Source organism: Mycotypha africana (genome assembly GCF_025528875.1).
Source record: "Mycotypha africana strain NRRL 2978 chromosome Unknown BDF20scaffold_3, whole genome shotgun sequence".
Classification (NCBI taxonomy): Eukaryota; Fungi; Mucoromycota; class Mucoromycetes; order Mucorales; family Mycotyphaceae; genus Mycotypha; species Mycotypha africana.
Genome location: NW_026515727.1, coordinates 25520 through 47840, shown reverse-complemented (window position 1 = coordinate 47840; position 22321 = coordinate 25520). Strand labels below are relative to the sequence as shown.

The following is a 22321-nucleotide window of genomic DNA, read 5'->3' as shown; positions in this document are numbered from 1 at the left end:
TGACAAGTTGACAGCAGTGAATTGAAGGAAAAAATACTACACAGAAATCCTTACCATTGAAGCTTTCATTGGTCGGGGCATGAACTTCTGCTTTAATTAAAATAAAAAAATAGACGTAATTCCTTTAATTTTCTTTCATCACAACATCAACAAGCATTAAGCGATGGACAAATATGTTGGCGTTTATGTCAAACTATTGTTGAACAATAGTGATATTATTAAAGGATATATCAAAGGAAGAGATGATAATGGGCTTTTGCTGTTGGAAAGCGGTACATAATCGTATTTCATAAGATGCTTTTTACTTATAATTAAGAAGCAGTTCCTTGACTAATCATTTTCATAAATCTGTAGCCATTATTGAACGTGCTAACGGGCAGAGAGCTGAAGAGCGTATATTGGCCCTAAGTGTACGTGAAATCAAAGATTTAGAAGTGCTTGAAGGGAGTACATCAGAACTGAATCAACCACAGCCATTGCAACAACAACAGCAGCAATCATCCCAAGCACGATTGGAGACAGGACAGCCACAACCCGCTCCTCATCAGCCTCAGTCGCGTTTTGATCACTCAACAATAAATCATTATGTTGCGGCACCTACGCTTGCACCTGTGCTAAATCATTCTATACATGTTAAGCCTGATATTGCAAACACTCGACAACAGCAGTTGCAACAGCATCAGGAGCAACCAATGAAGCAAAAACAGCCCTTATCAAGCGACTCTGCCATAATAAGTATGCAACAGCCCTCAGGCAGTATATTAAACAGTAATTCCAAGAATAGCAAAGCTAGCAACCATCGAATAGCTTCGACGACTATTAACCCTGCTGTCCTTTTCGTACAACCAACATCAGAAATACTCTCTACTAATGGTAGAAAAAGCAGCAGCCCTACTGTGTCAACAGAAGTTGACAAAATATCAATTGGAACTTTACGACCATTAGATCCTTCAATTCTATTTCAAAAACCTCAGCAACAACGGCAATGTGATCCTTTTATTAATGATAGTGCCGTTGGTCACTGGGAAAAACAACTGCTGCAGCACCAAAAACAGTCAGTGTTAGTTCAAGACCCTGCTATCATCAGCGTATCATTCACACCAACAAACGCAAAAGCTGAAATGGATCCAGCAATATATGCTGAAGAAAAACAATTAAAGCAACAGCAGGAATCAAAGAATCAAATACTTTCAAAACAATCAAAGGAGTCCCAGCAACAAAAGAGAAAACCCCTATTTGGTGCGGCCATGAGCATGGATAGGAAACCTGTGATGGAAATTGTTGAATTTGAAGACTATTCAGCTTTTGAAAAAGGGAAAGGTACTGTTCGAAAGGCTGTGACAACAAGAACATCCATTGAAAGTTGTGGGAGAGAAAGTCAATCCGCTCATAGTTATGTTAACAACGGCTATGATGGTACGATAATAAGGGATCGACAACAAACGATTAATGAAGTAGAGGGAGTTATACAGATGAGATCAGATGCTTCATTGATGAATGATAAATCTTATCCTGTTTCCCCTACCGACATAAGCATAGAAAGGAAGCAAAAGAAACGGGAAAAGCAGCAACAGTCAAAGCCTTCAACTGCCATTCCTATATCGCTTATCCCACCTCATGTTTTGAATCGAAAACCTAGCTCTATACCGAATAAATCACCACCCATCAATGTTAGATTAACATCACCTCTGACGGCTCAGTCTTCCTTCGCAGCGTCAACAGTTTCGTCTGTGGGGTCAAATATCAGAAAGGACACAGCTTCTGCGTTGAGCAACCAACATGAGATCCTCAGAACTGCTGTACAAACAGCACCTCGGATTATGACTGTCTCAGGCGGCATCGAAGTTCCTACTTTGAATGCTAATCAAATGGAAATTTCCAAGCTAATTGCTCGAGAGACAGGTCTTACTCAACTTCAAATAGTAGAAAATGCCGCTTTCGGCATCAGTAGCATGGTTTTGAAAGCTATTGGTGGGCATCGTCGTATTCAGCCAGATAATCCCAATTCAGCACCGGTTGCTGTTATTTTAGTGGGTCCCGGTTTCGTTGGGGAATGTGGCATTGCAGCTGCACGTCATTTGGCGAATCGTGGATGTCAAGTCTTAATTGGTATGACAGAAAATACCTACTGTGGGGCAATACTAGAGCAATATAAAGCTTTGGCTAAATCCTCTGGTGCAAACATTGTTTATTCAGTCGAGGGTTAGTAAGAACGGAAGTTCAAGATGTCTGCAGTTTTCTTTTTAATGTAAATTGTGTTTTTAGCTATATCACTTAACGATTTTGTTTTATTGTAGAACTTCCTGATTCATCTACTATGCCTGTAGATATAATTATTGACGCGTTATTGGGGCCTGATCTGCTTAAAATTACGCTTGCAATCAAACGGCAGATGGAGTGGGCAAATAAAAATAAGGCACCCGTTCTCAGCATAGAATTTCCGAGTGGTATCAACCCTAATGATGGCTCAACATATTCATCCATGGTTGTTCATGAGACATCAACGTCGTCCCCTTGCAGCAAACTGCCAATTTGCAATTACGGATGTAGTAACTATATTAAGCCGAAATGGACCCTATGCCTTGGTGCGCCTCATGCAGGTTGTGTTGGTCGCCATATTACTGGTGAATTGTTCATAGCAGATATAGGTCTACCGTCTCATTCTTTTGAACAAAGTAGACCTGGCTTCCGAATCCCTTGGGGTAGTGATTTTCTACTAGCATTAGAATATATCGAAGAGCAATAATTGCCTCCGCAACTTTAGCGTAGAAATTAAATGCTACTATAGGGTTGTAATATTTTATTAGTGAACTAAGCAAGTAGAGGGGAATTTTCTTTCCCCATTATCTACTGTATCATGAGCAATTCAGGATGATCTGTAAAACAGGACTGATTAAAGAAGTTAAGAGTTTTTGTTGGGATAAAGAACTCGAAGAATAATAACCATCATAATAGTAGCTGAGAAATGAATGCGGACCAGAATTGTGTAGACATCGAGCCATTGATTATTTAATATAGATGATCATAATTGAATCTGTAGCATTCTTGAAGTTATAATGTAAAGCTCGAACCTTGTATATCAAGCAAAAAGCAATGAGACATCCAAGTCCATATGTGCCAGTTGCAACAGATTATTTTTAAACTAATATTTTATACGGTCGAAGTTTTGCTAGGTCAGACAGTCGTTAATTTTCATTGATGATTATCAGTAATAGAGCATGTACTCAAAAAGAAATGTTATATTGGTTCTACATTGGAAGATATATTGTTGCTTATATTTTGTAATGGTGATTGTGTTGTGGTTTTTTTTTTTTTTTTTTTTTTTTTGTTTAAATTCATGTGCGATTTATTTGAACAGAAAGACAGAGGATGAAAATTAGAGATGAAGACAAGTGGTATAAGGGGAGAAAAAAAAAAAAAGGGCGGAAGGGCTAGAAGAGGCACATGAGCGGCAAATTATGAACAGTTCTCATCACAGTGTTTAAGTAATGTCTGGTGGGGACACTTTTTCAACATTCTGTAACGTGATACTTAAAGTTACAGAGGATTGCAGTCTCTGTAATGCATTAGCTGTGGACCAGGCTTCGTTGTTGATAGCTACATACCAATGATATTGCCAAAGGGTTTCCAAAATATTACCAACTAACTCTAAGGTGTAATTCTCAGTGTATGTATCTGTTAGAAGCTTCAACTGTAGGAGAACATGCCAGACATCATCTGGAGATCGTAGAACATCAGAGAGAGATAGATAGACTAAAGCTGCGGACCAAAAAGACCATTTGATATGGCAGCCAACGACAAAGTGAAAGTCATCTTCAATGGGTGCTAGACATAGTGGACATTCGGGTGATGGCCAGCGCTGAGGGCGCTGACTATGCAAAGATAACCTTGAACTTAACGATGCGCGCAGCAACCGCCACCAGCAGGTAAAGACCTTGTGTGACAATCGTAAGGACCAAAAGACTTTCCAAATACGAGGATGGCAAAAACCGGGTGGGCAGATATAAAGTACTTGTGGGATGCCCAGCATAGAGAATGGACCCGATAGTTTCTCTTGAAGATATCGCTGAGACCAATATTGTCGTAATAGTCCCGGAGTCAACTTAGTAAGTAGAATGGACTGGTCGCCAACTTGAATTCCCCAGTGATCGCACCGAGGAACCCATGAAGACGCGTCAAAGGCGACAATTGGTGTTGCTCGCTGATCGGCCCTCTGACATGGCCAAGTCGGCGAAAGTACATCGAAGCGGAAATCACGCGGCATGAACTTTTTGAGCCTAGGACGCCAGTAAAGGGGAGGAGTGTCTTTTCTAAGCAGCTGGAGTAATTTACCTATCTTATTAAGGTTAGGGAGATCTAACCGAAATTAGTTAGTGAACATGTTATATGAATAGGACCAAGAAATTGCATTTGCTACAGTATAGCGCAAAGGTATTTGAGACAGGTCATAAGCGTCCTTGTGATTTATGTCTTATAATAACAATCAAAGTAAAAAATAACGAGACTGCCAAAAGAGGTTGCCCTTTATTCATTCATTGAGGAGTAGGTCTTTTATACTTTAAGTTAGTAAGACATGTGTTCCAGTGATAGTATGTTATTAACCATAAAACCCATGAGTGTATGCAACCCTAGTTTTTTCTAAGTTGTTGTCTCATTATGCTAGACAGGGTTGTCTCAACAGATCATGACAGTCCTCATTGTTCGTATGATTGACTGGTACCAAAGCAAAACGGAGTGGTGTATCTGCGTATCAGCGTCCAGGCCAGCTAGTATGTCCCATTAATACGGATAGCTCCAATAGAAGCCGTGTTAAAATAGATAACGTAGGGAGCCCTTTAAAGAGAGGTAAGAAGGCCCGAGGATGCTGCAGCCATGGCAGAAAGGAATGGTGACCAGTACATATGTATATACAATGGCCGATCAAGGGAGTAACGAAATCACTGTTGCATTTAGGCTGAAGAATACGGTGAACAAAGATAAGCTGTAATGCTAGATGTTGCTGAAGTATATCAATGATGCCCAAGCCGCCAAAACACTTGCGGAGACAGATAGATCGCCAAGAAGGAGCTGGACGGAAGGGGAGAACAAATTTGTGCACGACAGTTCGAATGTTGTTTAACCATGTCTTTGATACTGGTACTACTCGTAACAAATGCCAAATTTTACTGAGGACTTGAGAGTTTACTACCAAGGACAAACCGCGAACGGAAAGGCCTTGATCCGTATTTAGAGCCATGATGATAATATAATTACATGAGAAATCACTCAAAACGTCTAACGAAATATCAAATTAAACTTTGACCCCAGATATGAGCATTGCTCATATCTTGGTCCCGTTTGGTAAGCGGTGTATTCCAACGCATACGTTCGAACTATGGAGCAATTGTATATTAATAAAGATAAAGTAAGAAAAGAATACGGATTAAAGATAATCTTTATGTGAGGTTAGCTACCTCACGTTAGGACCAAGCAGGTTGACGTGTTTGGTGAGCTAACAACTACAAAGATCGAGCACATGAAGCCAGGTAGAAATTACATTCTACCACGATTTATCTGTATTGCATTTAATACTGTTTATGTACAACATATAACAAGATACATTAAGCATCTGTACCTGAAATTAGTGACTAGCGAACGCGTCCACATTGTAATATAATTCCCTTCAGACCTTACACAATAAAAAAACACGTGAGTTCATAGTCATAAACTTATAACCGTTATCAATCTCCAACAATAAGCAAACATTTCAGGTACCTCTACAAGTGTTGAAACAGTCCGTAGGTGTTGAATCCAACATCATATTACTCTTGGATTATTACGTAATACTGAAATAAGAGACTACAGATCCTTATAATGATTGGTTTAACCTTGAGTGATAGCTTTGTCAGAACAATTCTTATCGATCCCGGAAAAATATCTCATGTGTATGTATATCTGAGACAACATCATATGAGTAATTGACTTGATTTAGAAATAAGATAATATAGTATTTGAATCTGTATAAATCAGATAACTTTATTTTGCAGGTCAAACCACAATACATAAATCTAATCTACTTAAGCTATTATCTAACTTGTTGATCCCTTACTTTAACTCTTTACTCTGACAGAATTCATAAGGCTTAAATGGAGACATCGACAGAATGAAGGAATAGCTTATCCTGTCCGTCCCATTATTCATAATGGGTCTGCCGATGTACGGGCCAAAGGAACCTTTAGTCAGATCAGCTCACTTACCTCCGTTTACCGATCCAATCGGTCAAGACACCGCTCTGTCACGATTAACCATACCATAACAGTTGGGTATGTCTTTTCTTTTATCATCAGGTCATCTTATACCTAAGAGTCCCGTAGAAAAAGTTTTTACAATATCCACAAATATAAATAGAAGTACTTTTTTCTTACATGGCTTTTGTCTCTCTATTTGAATTTTGAATTAATAAAAGGAGATAACTTGGTCTTCACAAATTTCCTTTTTGTTTTCTTTTCTATTGTGATTTTACTTTACCGTATACAACAGTCTACAATGAAGTAACATATTTACTGCGAAATCTTCATATTGCGGGACCTAGAAATTGACAAGTTATTCTAGAAGATGTACGTCTTCTATACGTCTTCTGAACCATAAAGGAATAAGAACTACCCCTCGTGGAGTTTACGCATGTACACGGAGCGGGTGGATCTGTAAAAGTATCCATGGCTTGATCTAGTGATCATGCAACTAACCTATTTTGCCTAACTGACTATTATGCAGTACTGTATGCAGGTTATGCGTTATTTCATTTTGCCTTATAATTTTGTTTTATTTTTGTTTTTTCTTAAATTATTCTAATACCGCTTTCACGTATTTAATGCTCTTGACTGCTGCCCCTTTTTGAGAATCTTCATCTTTCTGATACATTTCTTAAATTGGGTTGGCAGTTGGTACATTGTTTAGTACATTTGAGCCACCAAGAAAGATCAACTACAGTATTCCCGACGACATCCGTTTTACATTCAGTCTCTACTTTAATCCCCGTAACACAGGAAAATGGCACGTGCGCGGTGTTTGAGCTGAGTGAAAAATTATTGTAAAGGATCGATTATAGCCTATTATCTTGTATTATTCTTATGTCGAAGGCAGTGAATGGTAGTTAGAACCTATTCGGGTGATGAATCAAATATATCCTGCACGCTCGTACATTAATTCTACTATATATCCAATGTAATATAGTAGCGTATTATAGTAGATAAGTAAACTTGTATATATCCTAAATGACAACCTGTTCCGTCTTATACGAGGTAGTTAATCTCGCGTAAGAATCATCACTTACATATTCTATATTTGTTTCCTGCTCTACTTTTATTATCTCAGCAGTGATGGGTTATGAGGATCCCGTATAACTGTACGAGTTCTCCTCATGTCATATAATGCTGTCAATTAAACACAGCACTTAATTCACGGCACTCGTATATAAGAGTTTATGTAGTTTCTAATTATTTTTTGGTCTGCAACCAATTCATTTTTATTTTTTATAGTGGATTAAAATTTTCGATATTTGTATATCATCAAAGAAAGAAACGGTGACGGTGACGGTGACGGTGACGGTGACGGTGACGCTAAGAGAATTGAACGTTGATGAACAATGACGGCGTCGGTGACGCTAATATGAAGAAACGGGTGACGGTATTGATGACCACAGATTCCTCTTATAATACGTAGCATATTCTATTTATATTAATTATAAAAAAAGCCCAACGCTAATTAACAATATGTCTACCCAACATTGTAAGTTAATAATCGGTTCCTCATTTGCACTCAAAACTGAATTTCTTTAATTATAGCTGACGATGTAGAAAATTTCAAATTACCTTTGAAATGGAAACCTGGTTCAGATCTCATGAACAAAATGTTATTAACTGACCCGAAGATAATAAATCTGATTGTTTGCTCTCTAGTTGGTACTTCATTAACATTTTTTAAGTCTCATTTAAATATGCTCTACTTGTTTAACATATAAACCGGTCTGTAGGCCCAGATGTTCCTGCCAATACTTATTCTGTAGCTCAATCTGAATGGGCTGATTCCAAGGAGGAATACACTTTGTATGTCTCAAAAAATACAAATGATAGGTTTATCCCAATACTTATTGCTATTCAAGACGAAATCGATCAAATGGCAATGTTAAACATTATTGAATACTGTAAGTTGGTCTACGAGAAGGTTAAGCTTTTGCCAACAGTTTTGATTATCTCTATCAAAGACAGTTCTGATTTGATGGGTGAGGAGTTTAGTGTTGATGGTGATTCATTTTTAATGCAATGCGAATCCAAATTTTGGGCACACAAGTGCTTTTTGTTTCTCCCTGATGATCCAGTCAATCTAGATAGAGTTGATACACACACAACTGCATTTTTGACATTGTGTCATTTTATTTCCAGTCGCAACAAATTCTTCAGTTTAACGCTCAATTTAGATACTCAATCGATATGCTTAGCTTGTGAAGCTATAACAAACAAAGAAAAATAAACATACTTTACGGCTATTTTCTTTTTATTTCTTATTATCTTTTTGTTCTTTTCGTCTTCTTATATGATAATACGAAGACTTCAGAGTATCCGATGATTTATACGATTTAAACAAACCCTGCTTTTTGCCTTCATTGAAAATATTCTTCCAATTCTTGTTCTTGCCAGGCTTACTGAAACTTTCAATAAATTGAAAGTCTTCAGCAGTGTACATGTCAGCCGTACTTTCTTCAATATTGTCTTTATCGTTGCTATCTAGATCGCTTTGTAACTGTTCAATGGACAACAGACCTTCTTCAACATAAGTTTTGATTTTTTTGTTCGTACTATCATCTGGACTATCTGCAATGATATGTTCCAAACTCCTTTTGATTTGGTTTATCAGATAAGTCGTACTTGATTTACGAATTACTTCATCACTATCATCGGACAGAAGTCCTTTTACAATAGTTAATAACAACTTTAAAGTTGGATTCGCACAGTGGTGTGAGGGTATTTGTTGTAGGGTATGATGAGTAGTAAAGTAACCTAAAGCTACCATAGGGCCTAATGCTGCTTGGCCACCGTAAGAATAATTTGAGACGGCATCAGCCGTTAGTAGAAAACATTGCTTAGCCCAGAATTTACAGCTCGCTTCGAGCAGAAATCCATCACTACTGGTATTAAACTCATTTTTAAAGCTAGCTTTGGAAAAAGATTTGGTCACAATAACCAGAACGATAGGTAGCACTTTGTAGCGCTTGTACACATTTGACGAATAGCTAATAAGGCGAATCATGAAGTCTTGATCGACATAATATTGCGATTCAATCAAAATTGGTGGTAACGCCTCTGCTTTTTCAATTTTCGACGCGTAAAGTACGTCCGATCTAGTACCATCTGCCCACTCCGATTGAGCTACAGAATAAGTATTGGCAGGAACATCTGGGCCTACAGACCGGTTTATGTTAAACAAGTAGAGCATATTTAAATGAGACATTTTCTTAAAAAATGTTAATGAAGTACCAACTAGAGAGCAAACAATCAGATTTATTATCTTCGGGTCAGTTAATACCATTTTGTTCATGAGATCTGAACCAGGTTTCCATTTCAAAGGTAATTTGAAATTTTCTACATCGTCAGCTATAAATAAAGAAATTCAGTTTTGAGTGCAAATAAAGAACCAATTATTAACTTACAATGTTGGGTGGACATATTTAATTAGCGTTGGACTTTTTTTATAATTAATATAAACAGAATATGCTACGTATTGTAATAGGAATCATACCGTTTAGCCCTTTTTTAGCGTCATCGTCACCGTTCGTCACCGTTCAATTCTCTTAACGTCACCGTCACCGTCACCGTTTAATTCTCTTAACGTCACCGTCACCGTCACCGATCGTCACCGTTTAATTCTCTTACCGTCACCGTCACCGTCACCGTCACCGTCACCGATCGTCACCGTTTAATTCTCTTAACGTCACCGTCACCGACCGTCACCGCCACCGTCACCGTCTGTTGTATCCAACAGCATATTACTCTTGGATTATTACATAATACTGAAATAAGAGATTGCGGATCCTTATGAAGGTTAGAATAACCGTGAGTGATAGATTTGTTAGAACAATTCTTTTCTTTAGCGGAAGAATATTTCATCTGTATATCCGAGACAACATTGGATGAGTAATTAACTTCATTTAGAAATAAGATATTATAGTATTTGGATTTGATTAAATCAGATAACTTTATTTAGCACATCAAACCACAATACATAAATCTAATCTACTTAAGCTATTATCTTCTAACTTGTTGACCCTTACTTTAACCCTTTACATTCTGACAGAATTCAATAAGACTGAAACGTAGACGTCGGCAGAATTAAGGAATAGTTTATCCTGTCCGTCACGTTAGTTATAATGAAACTGCTGAAGTACGGGTCAAAGGAACCTTTAGTTAGATCAACCCACTTACTTCCTGTCACCGATCCAATCGGTCAAGGCACCGCTATAGCATGATGAACCGTGCAGTAACAATTGGGTATGTTTTTTCTTTTATCATCAGGTCATCTTGTACCTAAGAGTCTCGATAGAAAAAGTTTTTTACAATATCCACAAATATAAATAGAAGTACTTTTTTCCTACATGGTTTTTGTCTTCATTCTTAATTGAATTCTTTATCAGAATATTCTACCTAATAAAAGAAGATAACTTGGTCTTCACTGATTTCCTTTTGTTTTCTTTTTCTTATACTTTTATCTTATCGTATACAACACCGTCACCGATCGTCACCGTTTAATTCTCTTACCGTCACCGTCACCGTCACCGATCGTCACCGTTTAATTCTCTTAGCGTCTGATTTATCCGTTGCAATAGCAAAAGTATTAAACGAGCTTAAAAGATACCGTTTTATTAAATGAGAAGAGCTGTTATTTTATAATGATTTGCCTTAGATCATAGTGGTTATGTCTCAGTTTTCTTTAAAGAGTGGATTAGTTAAAGCATTGATGTGGATACATCAGCATCACATTCACCGTCACCGTCACCGTCACCGTCACCGTCACCGTCCCCCTCACCGTTCGTCACCGATCGTCATCGTTTAATTCTCTTAGCCCGTCACCGTCCCCGTCACCGATCGTCACCGTTTAATCCTCTTAGCCCGTCACCGTCCCCGTCACCGTTCGTCACCGTTCGTCACCGATCGTCACCGTTTAATCCTCTTAGCCCGTCACCGTCCCCGTCACCGTTCGTCACCGTTCGTCACCGATCGTCACCGTTTAATCCTCTTAGCCCGTCACCGTCCCCGTCACCGTTCGTCACCGTTCGTCACCGATCGTCACCGTTTAATCCTCTTAGCCCGTCACCGTCCCCGTCACCGTTCGTCACCGATCGTCATCGTTTAATTCTCTTAGCCCGTCACCGTCACCTCTTAGCGTCACCGTACCCGTCACCGTTTAATCCTCTTAGCCCGTCACCGTCCCCGTCACCGTTCGTCACCGTTCGTCACCGATCGTCATCGTTTAATTCTCTTAGCCCGTCACCGTCACCGTCACCGTCACCGTTTATTTCCTCTTAGCGTCACCGTCACCGTCACCATCACCGTTTAATTCTCTTAGCGTCACCGATCGTCACCTAATACGGTTGCACATTGCATATCCTGAAAGATATCGTTGACGAGTGGAAGTGGTTATTTATCCTCCTCAATGAGAATTTTGTTGAGTTCTCGAGGATGAAGGCATACACGATGAGTAGTGAGGTTGCCTTGAGCATCTTTTTTCTAGCTGATAGTCAAAAGGTTTGTCGTATTTGAGGCACGATGTAAGGAATAGTGATCTACTGGTTGAAAGAAGGATCACTCAAGATTGTGATATTTGTGGTTGTTTTATGCTTAGTGAACGCGACTTATAATTTGATATAAACTGTAAGGTGAAATGAGTCTCCTTTAGTCCTTTTATTATACACTGAAAATCAGAGAGGGAAGCGTTCATAGCGAATTGGATGTTTGTATTGACAACAAAAGAAGGAAAAAAAAGAGAAAAAAAAAGGAGTTAAATACTTGTACCTGAAATTCTCAACCAGTAATAATGCAGCATAACATATGCGAATCTTTTAAAATACAAGATGACGTGTATAAGTGTTATTATGTTTCTATGATCATAATAACGAGTCAAATGCTTGAAAGTGTGTCTAATTCGTCTTTATATATTATAGGAGGTATGGAAATACCACATTGCCCCCTACCAGAATTAGAGCACCTTTGAAAGTTTTGTTAATAGATTTAGCGCGATAGCACTGGTGAGTAAGAAACGAGTAAAAAAAAATGAGAGCCAATGTATTGTAACAAAGGTTGAAAGTCCAAGCAGAAGCTTTTTTAGACTTGGTAGATGAACAAGGCATGTTTCTGCGACGTTTAGTTGAGGTGGACTGTTCTTTGACAGGATGATCTCTTTTGCGATGAATAGATGTGGAAAGGTTTTTTAGCGGGAGAGGTGGATTCGGTGGTGAGCTGATCAAAGTCCTGAATGAATTTTGTCATTGTACCAGGAGGAGCTTTACGAAGAGCTTTACTAGAAGTTGGTGAATTCTTTGATTCATACTTCTTGGCTTCCGTTGCATTGCCTAACTGTTTCCAATATCGACGGAGAGTTTCTGTGGCATTTATATCAGCAACGGGGACCCAGCTATCGAATTCTGGACTGTAGTTCTTCCATCGTACCAAGTATTCTCTGTTACGGTGGTTACCACGATGATCTAAGATGTCCTCTATTTCATAGTGTTTTATTTCTTGACCTTCATCATCCAACTCAATGACTTCTTCTCGAGAGATCAATTTGAGTTCTTGTGAAGTATAATTACGCTTGGTAATTTCACCTGTATCTGACCGAAGGACGTATGAGTTACCTTGGTTCTTTCTGACTATAGTAAAAGGTCCTTCATATGCAGGAGCTAATTGAACTTCTTTTTGAACACGAATCATAACATGATCACCAGGTTTGTATTCAACAAGGCGATGCTTTTTATTAAATTTAGATTCCTCGGCAGCTATTTTTGCCTTTGTTTTAGCAGCTATAGCAGGGAAGACGATATCATGCATGTAATCGATACGTTTCATCAATTCTTCATGTGACATATGCTTTCTATTTTCAGCATTAGCGATTCGTTCGTGTTCAGCACGAAAACCGTATGGCTCGATCATTTTACGTGCAAACATTAATGAAAAGGGAGTTGTATTCAACTTTTTTGAAATTTGATTATTCAAGCTCATTTGGACTGCATTGAGATGCAAGCTCCGGTCATCTCCAACACCATGAGTATTTTTGGCAAGAGCGAGTTTGACGCTTTGTACAAATCTTTCACCCAAACCGTTTGCACTAGCATGGAGAGGAGTAATTAATCTATGATCGTATCCTAAGGCATCAGCTAAGTCTGTGTGAAGGGAATTAGGGAATTCTCCACCATTATCGCTTTGCAACACGGGAGGAATACCCACTGGCGCAAATACATCTACTAATACACGCAGAACTGTGTCAGCATGCTTATTTTCTAGAGGACGCAATATGCAGAAACGAGTGCATACATTGACTATCACCAAAAAATAGTTATCATGGCGATTGGCAGAGGTCTTTATAGGTCCACCTAGATCAATGGTTACATGTTCACCTGGGTAATAACAGTATATCTTACGAGCAGGATGATATCCTCGTTTTTCTATATTGTGGCGTTGACTGTCTGCACATTGACGTACAGCTGTTATACAATCATGAATGAGATTGGGCCAATGGATTCCTTCATTATGAAGTCGTTTAACCATTTGTTCGGCACCAAAATGTCCCGTTGTATGGTGAGCTTCTTCTAAGAGAGTTTTACGCTCTTTTTCATCGGGTATGACATAATCAGTATAGAGAGCTTGGCCGCTTTGTATATAGAAAAGCTTAGCGTCATCAATATTGATTTTTTCGCTTTTAGTGTCAACAAGCTGGTTATATTTTTTGAGCCATAGTAATTTCTTTTTCTTGTTGATCTCATCAGATATAGCGTGATTTTTCCTAGGGGAAATGATTCTCTTGTTTTTGGAACTCTGATCTTCTTCCGCATTTTCAGCTTCAAATAACCTAGAAAATTTGTCTGGAAGTTGATTATTGATGCCCGAGATATGTATAACGGAGAAATCATAATCAAGCAAAATGTCTAACCATTTTATCAACATTGAATTCGCATTCTTCTGTGAGTGCAAATAACAATAGAGCTTTATGATCTGAGTACAATATGAAATGAACATTCCAAACAAATTTGTGAAATTGCTTCAAGGCATATATGACGGCAAGAAGTTCACGCATGGTTGTACTGTAGTTTCGTTCGCTTTTAGTTAGTTTACGCGAAAAGAAACCTATATATTCTACTACAGTATCTATTTCGCCATCGGCATTTGTTGTTTTATACTCTTGGAATAAACAACAGCCAATAGTAAAATTTGAAGCATCAGTGGCGATACAGAAGGGATGATTCAAGTTGGGCAGAGCTAAGGTTTGACTTGAAGCCAAAATTTCCTTAATTCGCTGAAAGTCTCTTTCATGAATTTCATTCCAATGAAAGTTCTCTTTTTGGGATTTATTTTCCAAGAACTGCAAGGAACGAAGAGTATCTAGCTCTTTCATGAGCTCGGCAACTTTAGGTAAGTGCTTTCTAAAGTAATTCACAAAACCCAAGAAACCAGCCACTTGTTTAGCATTTTGTGGGCGAGGCCAATCATGTATATTTGTAATTTTGCGTTGATCTATAGATTGCCCATGTTCTGAGATGGAAAATCCAAGAAGATATACTTCAGCTTCTGCGAAATGCGATTTTTCGAAATTAATCTTTAGATTAGCTTTTGTCAAAATCTTTAACACTTCTTTAACATGTCTGAAATGTAATTCCATAGAAGCAGAGAAGATACAAATATTGTCGACAAAGCAGCGCACATACGGCATATCTTTAAACAAAGTCAACATTACTCTTGAGAAAAGTTGACTGATCGTCGATATTCCAAATGGAGAGCCAACATGCATATATTTCAAAACGTTGGGAGCAGTAAAGCTTGTCTTCTTACGATCAGTAACATTAACGGGAAATTGCGAAAATCCCTTCTAAGATCTATGGTTGAGAAAACCTTACCACCAGCGATGGTCATGAAAATGTCATCTATCAAAGGTAATGTTTCATTGATAGTTGGAAGGGCTTTGTTTAAGAGACGAGTATCTAACACAACTCTAATCTTGTCGGTTTTGTTACCGTCCAAATCCTTTTTCTGGACTACCGTTATAGGTAAATTCCATTCCGAGGGTTCAGCTTCAGTAATAATACCCGTTTTTAACCAGTCATCTAAATATCCATTACTTTGGATGTCTGTGCATACGCAATAGGATATTGTTTGACATTTGCGTAATAACCTTCGGGTGTAGGAAGATATAAAACGCTTTCAGGTAGGTTGCAGAGAGTGTTATCATCTAAATTTTTGTTTGCTTGTATATAAGGCTCTAGTCCTTTGAAGAATGCATACTGTTCTCTTTCAGATCCGTAAGGAGTCTTGTTGGGTTCATATGCTTTATCCTCGATTGAGTCATCAACCTTGGAAGTGTTTTTAAATCTATATGCAACATTCACAAGATGATCTTCAACTTTGGCAATAAGTCTACACCTACGATCACTTTTTGTTCATGGGCTAGCAATTCATTATCAATAACGTCGAATTTATGAGGGATACTTCTGTTGACGCCATCATATTCAACAGATAAGAAATGAACAGTTTGTTCACGTTGGAGTTGCTTACCATTTGCCAAAATTAGTTTACCTTCTACCTTATGGAATGCAATGTTGTTTTGTTTAGCAAAATCTTTACTTATGACAGATACTTCAGCGCCTGTATCGATTAGACAATAGCAATTAATCTCGTTAATTGTGATGTAGGAAACAGGGGCATAACCAACATTATCAGTTGCAAATGGATTGTTAGTTTCACCAACTGCACCATTACGCTTACTAGATAAAACAAGTTTGTCATTACGCGAGAGGGATATAGAACAAAGTTGTTTATCATCAGATCGTTGGTCATTGATCAAGTAGTTGTCATATTCTAATAAAGCTTTATTATATTCATCATCAGATGAGTCATCTTCAACTATATTTCCATCATTAGTAGCAGAAAAATCTTGTTCTTCATATTTACTAAGATGAAAAAGTTTGGATTTAGCATCAGAAAAATGAACATCATTATCAGCAGTATCAGGTGTGATTTTAACTGCAGCAACAATTGGCTTTATTACCTTCTTGGCCTCCAAAATCCTCTTTCTTTCAGAACAGGCCTTGCCATGCTCGACAGAATATTTGACCACGCGGCAGAAGGTGCAAAAACCATTGTCTCTAAGGAACTGGATTTCGTCCTTATCCAAAGAACCGGTTTTGTTTCTAATATCCTTCAATTTTTTGTAATTGAAGTTATTGTTGTTGCTGTTGTTGCCCTTGTAAGGCTTTTTGTTTTGTTGGTTGGATGATCTATTGTCATCCAATTTTCTCTTTTTGTTAGAAGAGTCTTTTTGGCCATCTTTCTTGACAATTTCAGCATGACTCTTTTCCAAAGAAAACATAGCTTTACAAAGAATGCTATGCAATTCACTGAAATTGCTAGGAACGTAGTCCTCGTCAGAAATATCTGCGTAATGGCTTAACAAAGTCGAACCAGCAGGAAGAGAAAGCTTGTAATGGTCTTTAAGTGTACCTAAAACCCTTAGTTTGAATTCCTCATGATGCAAAGAATTAATAAAGAGGGTAGATAAAAGGAAATTATCTTCCACTTTAACCTTAGCGGCGACAACATGATGCTGAAATCTATCTAAATATTCGGCAACAGATTGTTTGGACCCTTCCTTGAGGTTTAGCAACATGCTATTGCATTGAGAAGTATTATACTTCGAAGCAATATCGAATCGGTTTTTTAGCAATTCTTTAACCTCTTTCCAAGACAATTTTTTGTTTCGAATGTTACTGGTATAGAATTCGCGCCCGATCTTAGTCTTCTCGAGACAGGATTCAAGGTTGTAGCGCCAGTGTTTGTTCACATTGACTTTGTTATCTTTGTAAATACGTTCAAATTTCAAAATGAACGTTTCCAACGAATAGTTATCATTGATGGCATTGATTGAGTTGGGATTAAGTTCATTGTCGAAATCCTTATAATTCGAAGGCTTAACTTCAAAGACTGGAAGATCTTTAGGCTTAATTGCGCGTCCATCCTGTTTACCAGAAGGACTACTAAAGGAATTTGCTTCCTCCCTATAACACTTAAGATGTTCATGAGCTTCAACAAACTTCCTATTACTTTTTCTCCAAAACATCGAGTTGGAAAGCGAATTGCTTTACTTCATCCTCGGTGCTCTGTGGAAGCTCCATCAAAAGGTTGGCCTTATTGTCGAGAGCTCTCAGTTCAAACTCGTACTTGGCTATATCGCCTTGTACTTGAGCTATCTTCTGAGATTGCTCTTCTTCAGCTGCGGAAGTAACGGAAATGGAATCGTCATCGATATCCATCTCTGTTGTATATGGTAGAAATAGATTACAATAGAAAGAAAACAAAAGGAAATCTGTGAAGACCAAGTTCTTCTTTTATTAAGTAGAATATTCAGATAAAGAATGAAGACAAAAACCATGTAGGAAAAAAGTACTTCTATTTATATTTGTGGATATTGTAAAAAACTTTTTCTATCGGGACCCTTAGGTACAAGATGACCTGATGATAAAAGAAAAGACATACCCAATTGCTACAGCACGGTTAATCATGCTAGAGCGGTGCCTTGACCGATTGGATAGGTATAAGAAGGTAAGTGATGAGCTGATCTGGCTAACGGTTCCTTTAACCGATACCTCGGCAGATTCATTATGACTAATGGGACGGATAGAATAAATCATCTTTAATTCTGCCGATATCTCCATTTCAGTCTTATTGAATTCTGTCAGAATGTAAAGAGTTAAAGTAAGGGATCAACAAGTTAGATAATACACCGATTGCCTAAAATTCACGCAAAATTGTGTGTTACCTCGCAAAGTTGCGTGAACGTAACGCTAAACCTCGCAAGTCCAAAATGAGTTGCGTGGTACGAGGATTCACGCAAGTTTGTGAGAAAACTCGCAAAAAATAGTATGGCGTGGAAACATGCACTTTTGCAAGAAATGTTGCAGTTTATAACAGTGCGTGATAAAACGCATCTTGCGTGAAAACGTGCAAATTGATTCTTTTGCGTGAAAGCATGCAATTTTATTATTTTGCGTTCTACCATTCATATACGCTTCGTAGCAGGAATTATGGCTCATTTTAATTGCGCAGTAAATTATATTTATTATATATCCTTTTATTTTTGTATAATATATTCATAAAACTACTCAAACTATATATCTATTTACTGTATCTAAACACTATAGCCCTCTATTTATTATCAATTTATTGAATTGTATACGTACCTTTGGTTTTGACTTGCAGATTTAACTTTGTTTGCTTGATCAATGTGCTTATAAGAGTTTCATAATTGTAAAAAGTGAGATCACTAAACATATACAAGACAGTGTTAGTTTCCATAATAATAATAATAAAAAATAGGACAAAAGAAAAAGTTAATTACTTACATTGTTTCTGTAATGTTTCTTCATGTCTTTTTAATGGCAAATGTGCCGAAGAAAAAAGTGAAAAAGGCAACAAGCGAAGGTGTATCCTAAATATATAATTTAAAAGCACAATAATTAAATTTATCGACCATCATAAAGGCATTGTATATTTAAAAAAGGTACCTAAAGACGGACCAAGGGACATCTGTTGCAATTGTGCATTTTGGTTTTGTCAGTTAATAGTAATCAGGGTATGAGCAAGAGTCTAATTGTTAATCACAAGTAAAATGGGAATAAACTTGGACAATCGGTTGTTTGCTGTATAAAGAAAAGGAATATAAACATGGAAAACTATTAGAAATTGAAATTGAAAGTATTTTTGAGATAAATGAAAGATTGCATACTTTTGATTGTTTGCCCAAGAGCAAAAAATGTTTCAAACAATCCAAAAATAAAGGTGGTCTATCATGAAGCATGCGCAAAAATTGCTTTGCAAGAAGTCAACGCCGCTCAGACAAATAGACGACAGTAAATAGTTTGATTCGATTTGCAAAGTGGGGATCTGAAACATACAATCCAACGAATCACTATAGAAAACAAAAAAAAAAAGGGTAAATCGACACAACAAAAAGCAGGCGAGTTCAGTTGAGGTATGATATAGATTGTACTTTTTAAAAGGAGAGAAAGAAAAGAACTTGCTTTACTAGTAAATGATATACTTGTCAAGGGTGATTCCAAAGTCGATTAGAAGTAATGGCTAAAAAAAAAGAGTGGAAGAGACAAAAAAAAAAACGAATTCTGCTGCGAGATATAGAGCCCCTTGTCAAAAGCACATTCTGTTACACTGATCACTTCACAGCCTTTATTTTGAAAGTAAGCTTAAATGGTTACTTGGCTTTTTTGGTATTTTTCATGTCAAGTTTATTAGACACTCAACAGATTAAGATTTGGGATCATCTTTCACTGATCGATTTTGTATAAAAAACAGCGAGACACTGAACAAAAGACTGCATCAACAAGGCATTGTTACTAGTTACATATACTTTATTTTCCAAGAAAAAGAAAGAGACACTACGTAGACATATATATATATATATATATATTTATTTATTTTCTTGTTCTACGTCTTTTCCTTCCTGCGTTATTCGTATCAGGCTCGGCTGCTTGCGATTGAACTTCAGGAACAGGAGAACTGATCAGAGCACTATTATACAAAAGACAATATTTCAGCATAAGTCTGATACACCATCTTCACTTCTTTCAACTAAGAGTCTTACCTTTCGAAGGTACTACAGTCTAATTCTTCCTGACCGTCGTTAATCGTAGCAGAGTCATTGCCTTCATCTACGTTTGCTGACGAAAGAAAACTGTCAAAACCAAAAGAAGCAGAGTCACCGTCAGTCGTACTTCTTGAGGATTCTTCAGTCTATTGTTATAAAATTAAATATATATATATATATTAGAAGACATATACATACACCCATTATTACATACGCATATAAAGTATGTACCTCTTCAATAACTATGACAGCAGGTGACGAACTAGTACTTTTTTTTTTGTTTTTTTGTTTTATTCCTATTTTTGTTTCGGATGGCAACACTGAGTAGGTCAAAGGTTGCCCAAGAATTGGCACACCTGTCGAGTGGGAGAACCCGTGCAGTACTGATATTTTCAATGCAAGCTCAAATCTTGCCGCAAAGTCTTTTTGTTTTGACAAACTGAGATGGCTCCATCGCAACGTCGGATCGTGGTTTATGAACTGCTGACAGAACTGTTGGGCCATGTAGTACGTTGCGTGGTAACGATGCTCAGCTTCCATCACCAGTGCTTCTTCTGATTTGTCACAATACCCAGTGCTCACCGAAAGGTATTCTTGGCACATACGTAACAGGTATGCCTTTGTAGACATATTGCCTTCTGGCCTTTCGAAAATCCTTGTACTGTTTGCCGTTTCCATCAGATGATCGTTAACAACTTCAGCACTGATCGGTTCCATTAATCGCTCAGCATCTTCGGGACTAAGCACTATAATATTAAAGTGTTTTCCATAAGTACATCCGCTACATATGTATGTCTATGTATATCCTATATAATTTTCTTTACAATCATCTGGCTTGAGTCGTAAACGTTTGTCTACTCTTGTAGAACTCAAATTGTGTACGGGACAAAATTTGCAACGGCAAACAGCATCCTGATTGGTGTTGACTACGATGGCCAGCACAGCATTGCGAACATCTACTGGCAAGGCATCAAGGTTGAGGGTGTTGTTGTTGTTATTGAAAGACATTGTAGTGATGCGAAAAAAAAAGGTGAAGATTGAATAAATTATAGTTGCGATCTTTCGACAAGCCTACTTAAAAAAAAAAAAGTTAAACGAATTGTATCCATTCTCTAAGAGAACCAAAAAACCATACATATTACCTTAATCCAATTATAGTAGTTTCGCAGTACAAGTATAATGTGGCGAAGTAACTTGGTGTCCATAAAGCATCTCGAAGGAAGAATGTACTGGTCTTCCTGAATGAGCATGCTTGGTTTGAAAATGATATGATGATCTTTGCGCAGCAGCATAGCCCTTCCGTTTGCACAAACTGATAGCTAAAAGATGCAGACATATATTCTCTCATAAACAATTGCTGTAAGTTCGTTTACTGATTCACTTTCGTTTAACTTGTGTATGCTGTATGCGTTAATACAAAAGGATTGTGTATAAAGAGACTAGAAGGAAAAAAAAAAAAAAACCAAAATTTGATTTCTAAGCTGATGAATGAACCAGTAATAATTGCTTCTTTCGGTCCCTTTTGGGGATCGTACAAAAAAAAAAAAAAAAAGAACCATACATGTCAATATATATGATACTGTGCAAACCCAAAGCCAACTGCTCAATAAATCTGTCTTCTACTATCAAGAAAGTATTGTTTCTGTATGTCTGTCAACGTTGCTGGTTGAGTAGTGTATTAAAAATGAGAGATTCTAAATTGTAAATGCAGTGACAAAAGTAGATGGAAATTACAAACCGTATACTGTCATTATACCGCAGCTCTTTTGCCTTCAAGAGAGTGTATCAATAAAGTACCAATTAAACGTAGCGCTTAGTAATGAGTAGTTTTCAAAGTAATATAAAAAGAATGGAAACAACACGTTTACTTGCCTTCTGTATCTAACTTTGTGTTTCTTTCCCTGCTGTTTTCCCTTTATCACTACATCCATCTTACAATTATCGCCATGGCTATTCAAAACAACAATCGTGTCAACAAAAACTCATCAAGAACCAGTTCACGAAAGTTTACAGCTGCTTTCAGAAGGGATATGCTTCTTGCTGTTAATGGAGAACGACCAGTAACAAGAGCATATCCTGAATTGCCTGAAGATACTGATGAGTTTATGGATGATTCCTATGCTCCCGAATATGATGATGATGAGGTGTTCGACGAAGAAGCCTATGTGGAATTGTTGAGTACTCTCGATGCACAAGAAAGAGGTAGCATTAAAGTGAATGTGTAGGTGCCAAACGATGACTGATCTGTGAACTTTTTTTTTTCATTTGTAGACGAAGACACACCCATAGCACTTCCTTCTGTTGACAAGGAAAGCACCTTCATTGATCGTCATATACAAGTTCCCAAAGATCCATTTACAATGACAGAGGTCCATAGTTTGCAGATGTTTGAGTTGGGCAAAAGACGTGGCTTCAGTGTCCAAGATAG

At 37.6% G+C, this 22321-nt stretch overlaps 5 protein-coding genes across 5 annotated transcripts; 3 read left to right on the top strand and 2 right to left on the bottom strand.

The window, feature by feature from the left end:
• Position 1: 1 nt before the first annotated feature.
• BDF20DRAFT_857028 (YjeF N-terminal domain-containing protein) lies at positions 2–3221 on the top strand. The gene is made up of 3 exons (XM_053080323.1): positions 2–272; positions 355–2202; positions 2298–3221. The coding sequence occupies exons 1-3, from the start codon at positions 164–166 to the stop codon at positions 2744–2746; spliced, it is 2406 nt and encodes an 801-aa protein (XP_052937723.1). The 5' UTR covers positions 2–163; the 3' UTR covers positions 2747–3221.
• Positions 3222–5309: 2088 nt separating this feature from the next.
• Positions 5310–7051, top strand: BDF20DRAFT_833479 (uncharacterized protein; the record flags this gene model as incomplete). The annotated part of the gene is made up of 3 exons (XM_053078648.1): positions 5310–5340; positions 6110–6302; positions 6937–7051. The coding sequence occupies 3 exons, from the start codon at positions 5310–5312 to the stop codon at positions 7049–7051; spliced, it is 339 nt and encodes a 112-aa protein (XP_052937722.1).
• Positions 7052–7882: 831 nt separating this feature from the next.
• BDF20DRAFT_857022 (uncharacterized protein) lies at positions 7883–8523 on the top strand. Its single transcript, XM_053080322.1, has 2 exons — positions 7883–7940; positions 8012–8523. Exons 1-2 carry the CDS (start codon positions 7889–7891, stop codon positions 8506–8508), a joined length of 549 nt encoding a protein of 182 aa, XP_052937721.1. The 5' UTR covers positions 7883–7888; the 3' UTR covers positions 8509–8523.
• On the bottom strand, positions 8524–9570 carry BDF20DRAFT_857021 (uncharacterized protein). Its single transcript, XM_053080321.1, has 2 exons — positions 9513–9570; positions 8524–9437 (listed from the first exon to the last, which is right to left on the bottom strand). The coding sequence occupies exons 1-2, from the start codon at positions 9562–9564 to the stop codon at positions 8533–8535; spliced, it is 957 nt and encodes a 318-aa protein (XP_052937720.1). The 5' UTR covers positions 9565–9570; the 3' UTR covers positions 8524–8532.
• Positions 9571–19633: 10063 nt separating this feature from the next.
• Positions 19634–21472, bottom strand: BDF20DRAFT_856992 (uncharacterized protein). Its single transcript, XM_053080320.1, has 6 exons — positions 21455–21472; positions 21036–21332; positions 20718–20964; positions 20125–20639; positions 19891–20039; positions 19634–19817 (listed from the first exon to the last, which is right to left on the bottom strand). The coding sequence occupies exons 2-6, from the start codon at positions 21183–21185 to the stop codon at positions 19721–19723; spliced, it is 1158 nt and encodes a 385-aa protein (XP_052937719.1). The 5' UTR covers positions 21186–21332; positions 21455–21472; the 3' UTR covers positions 19634–19720.
• Between the last annotated feature and the right edge of the window lie 849 nt (positions 21473–22321).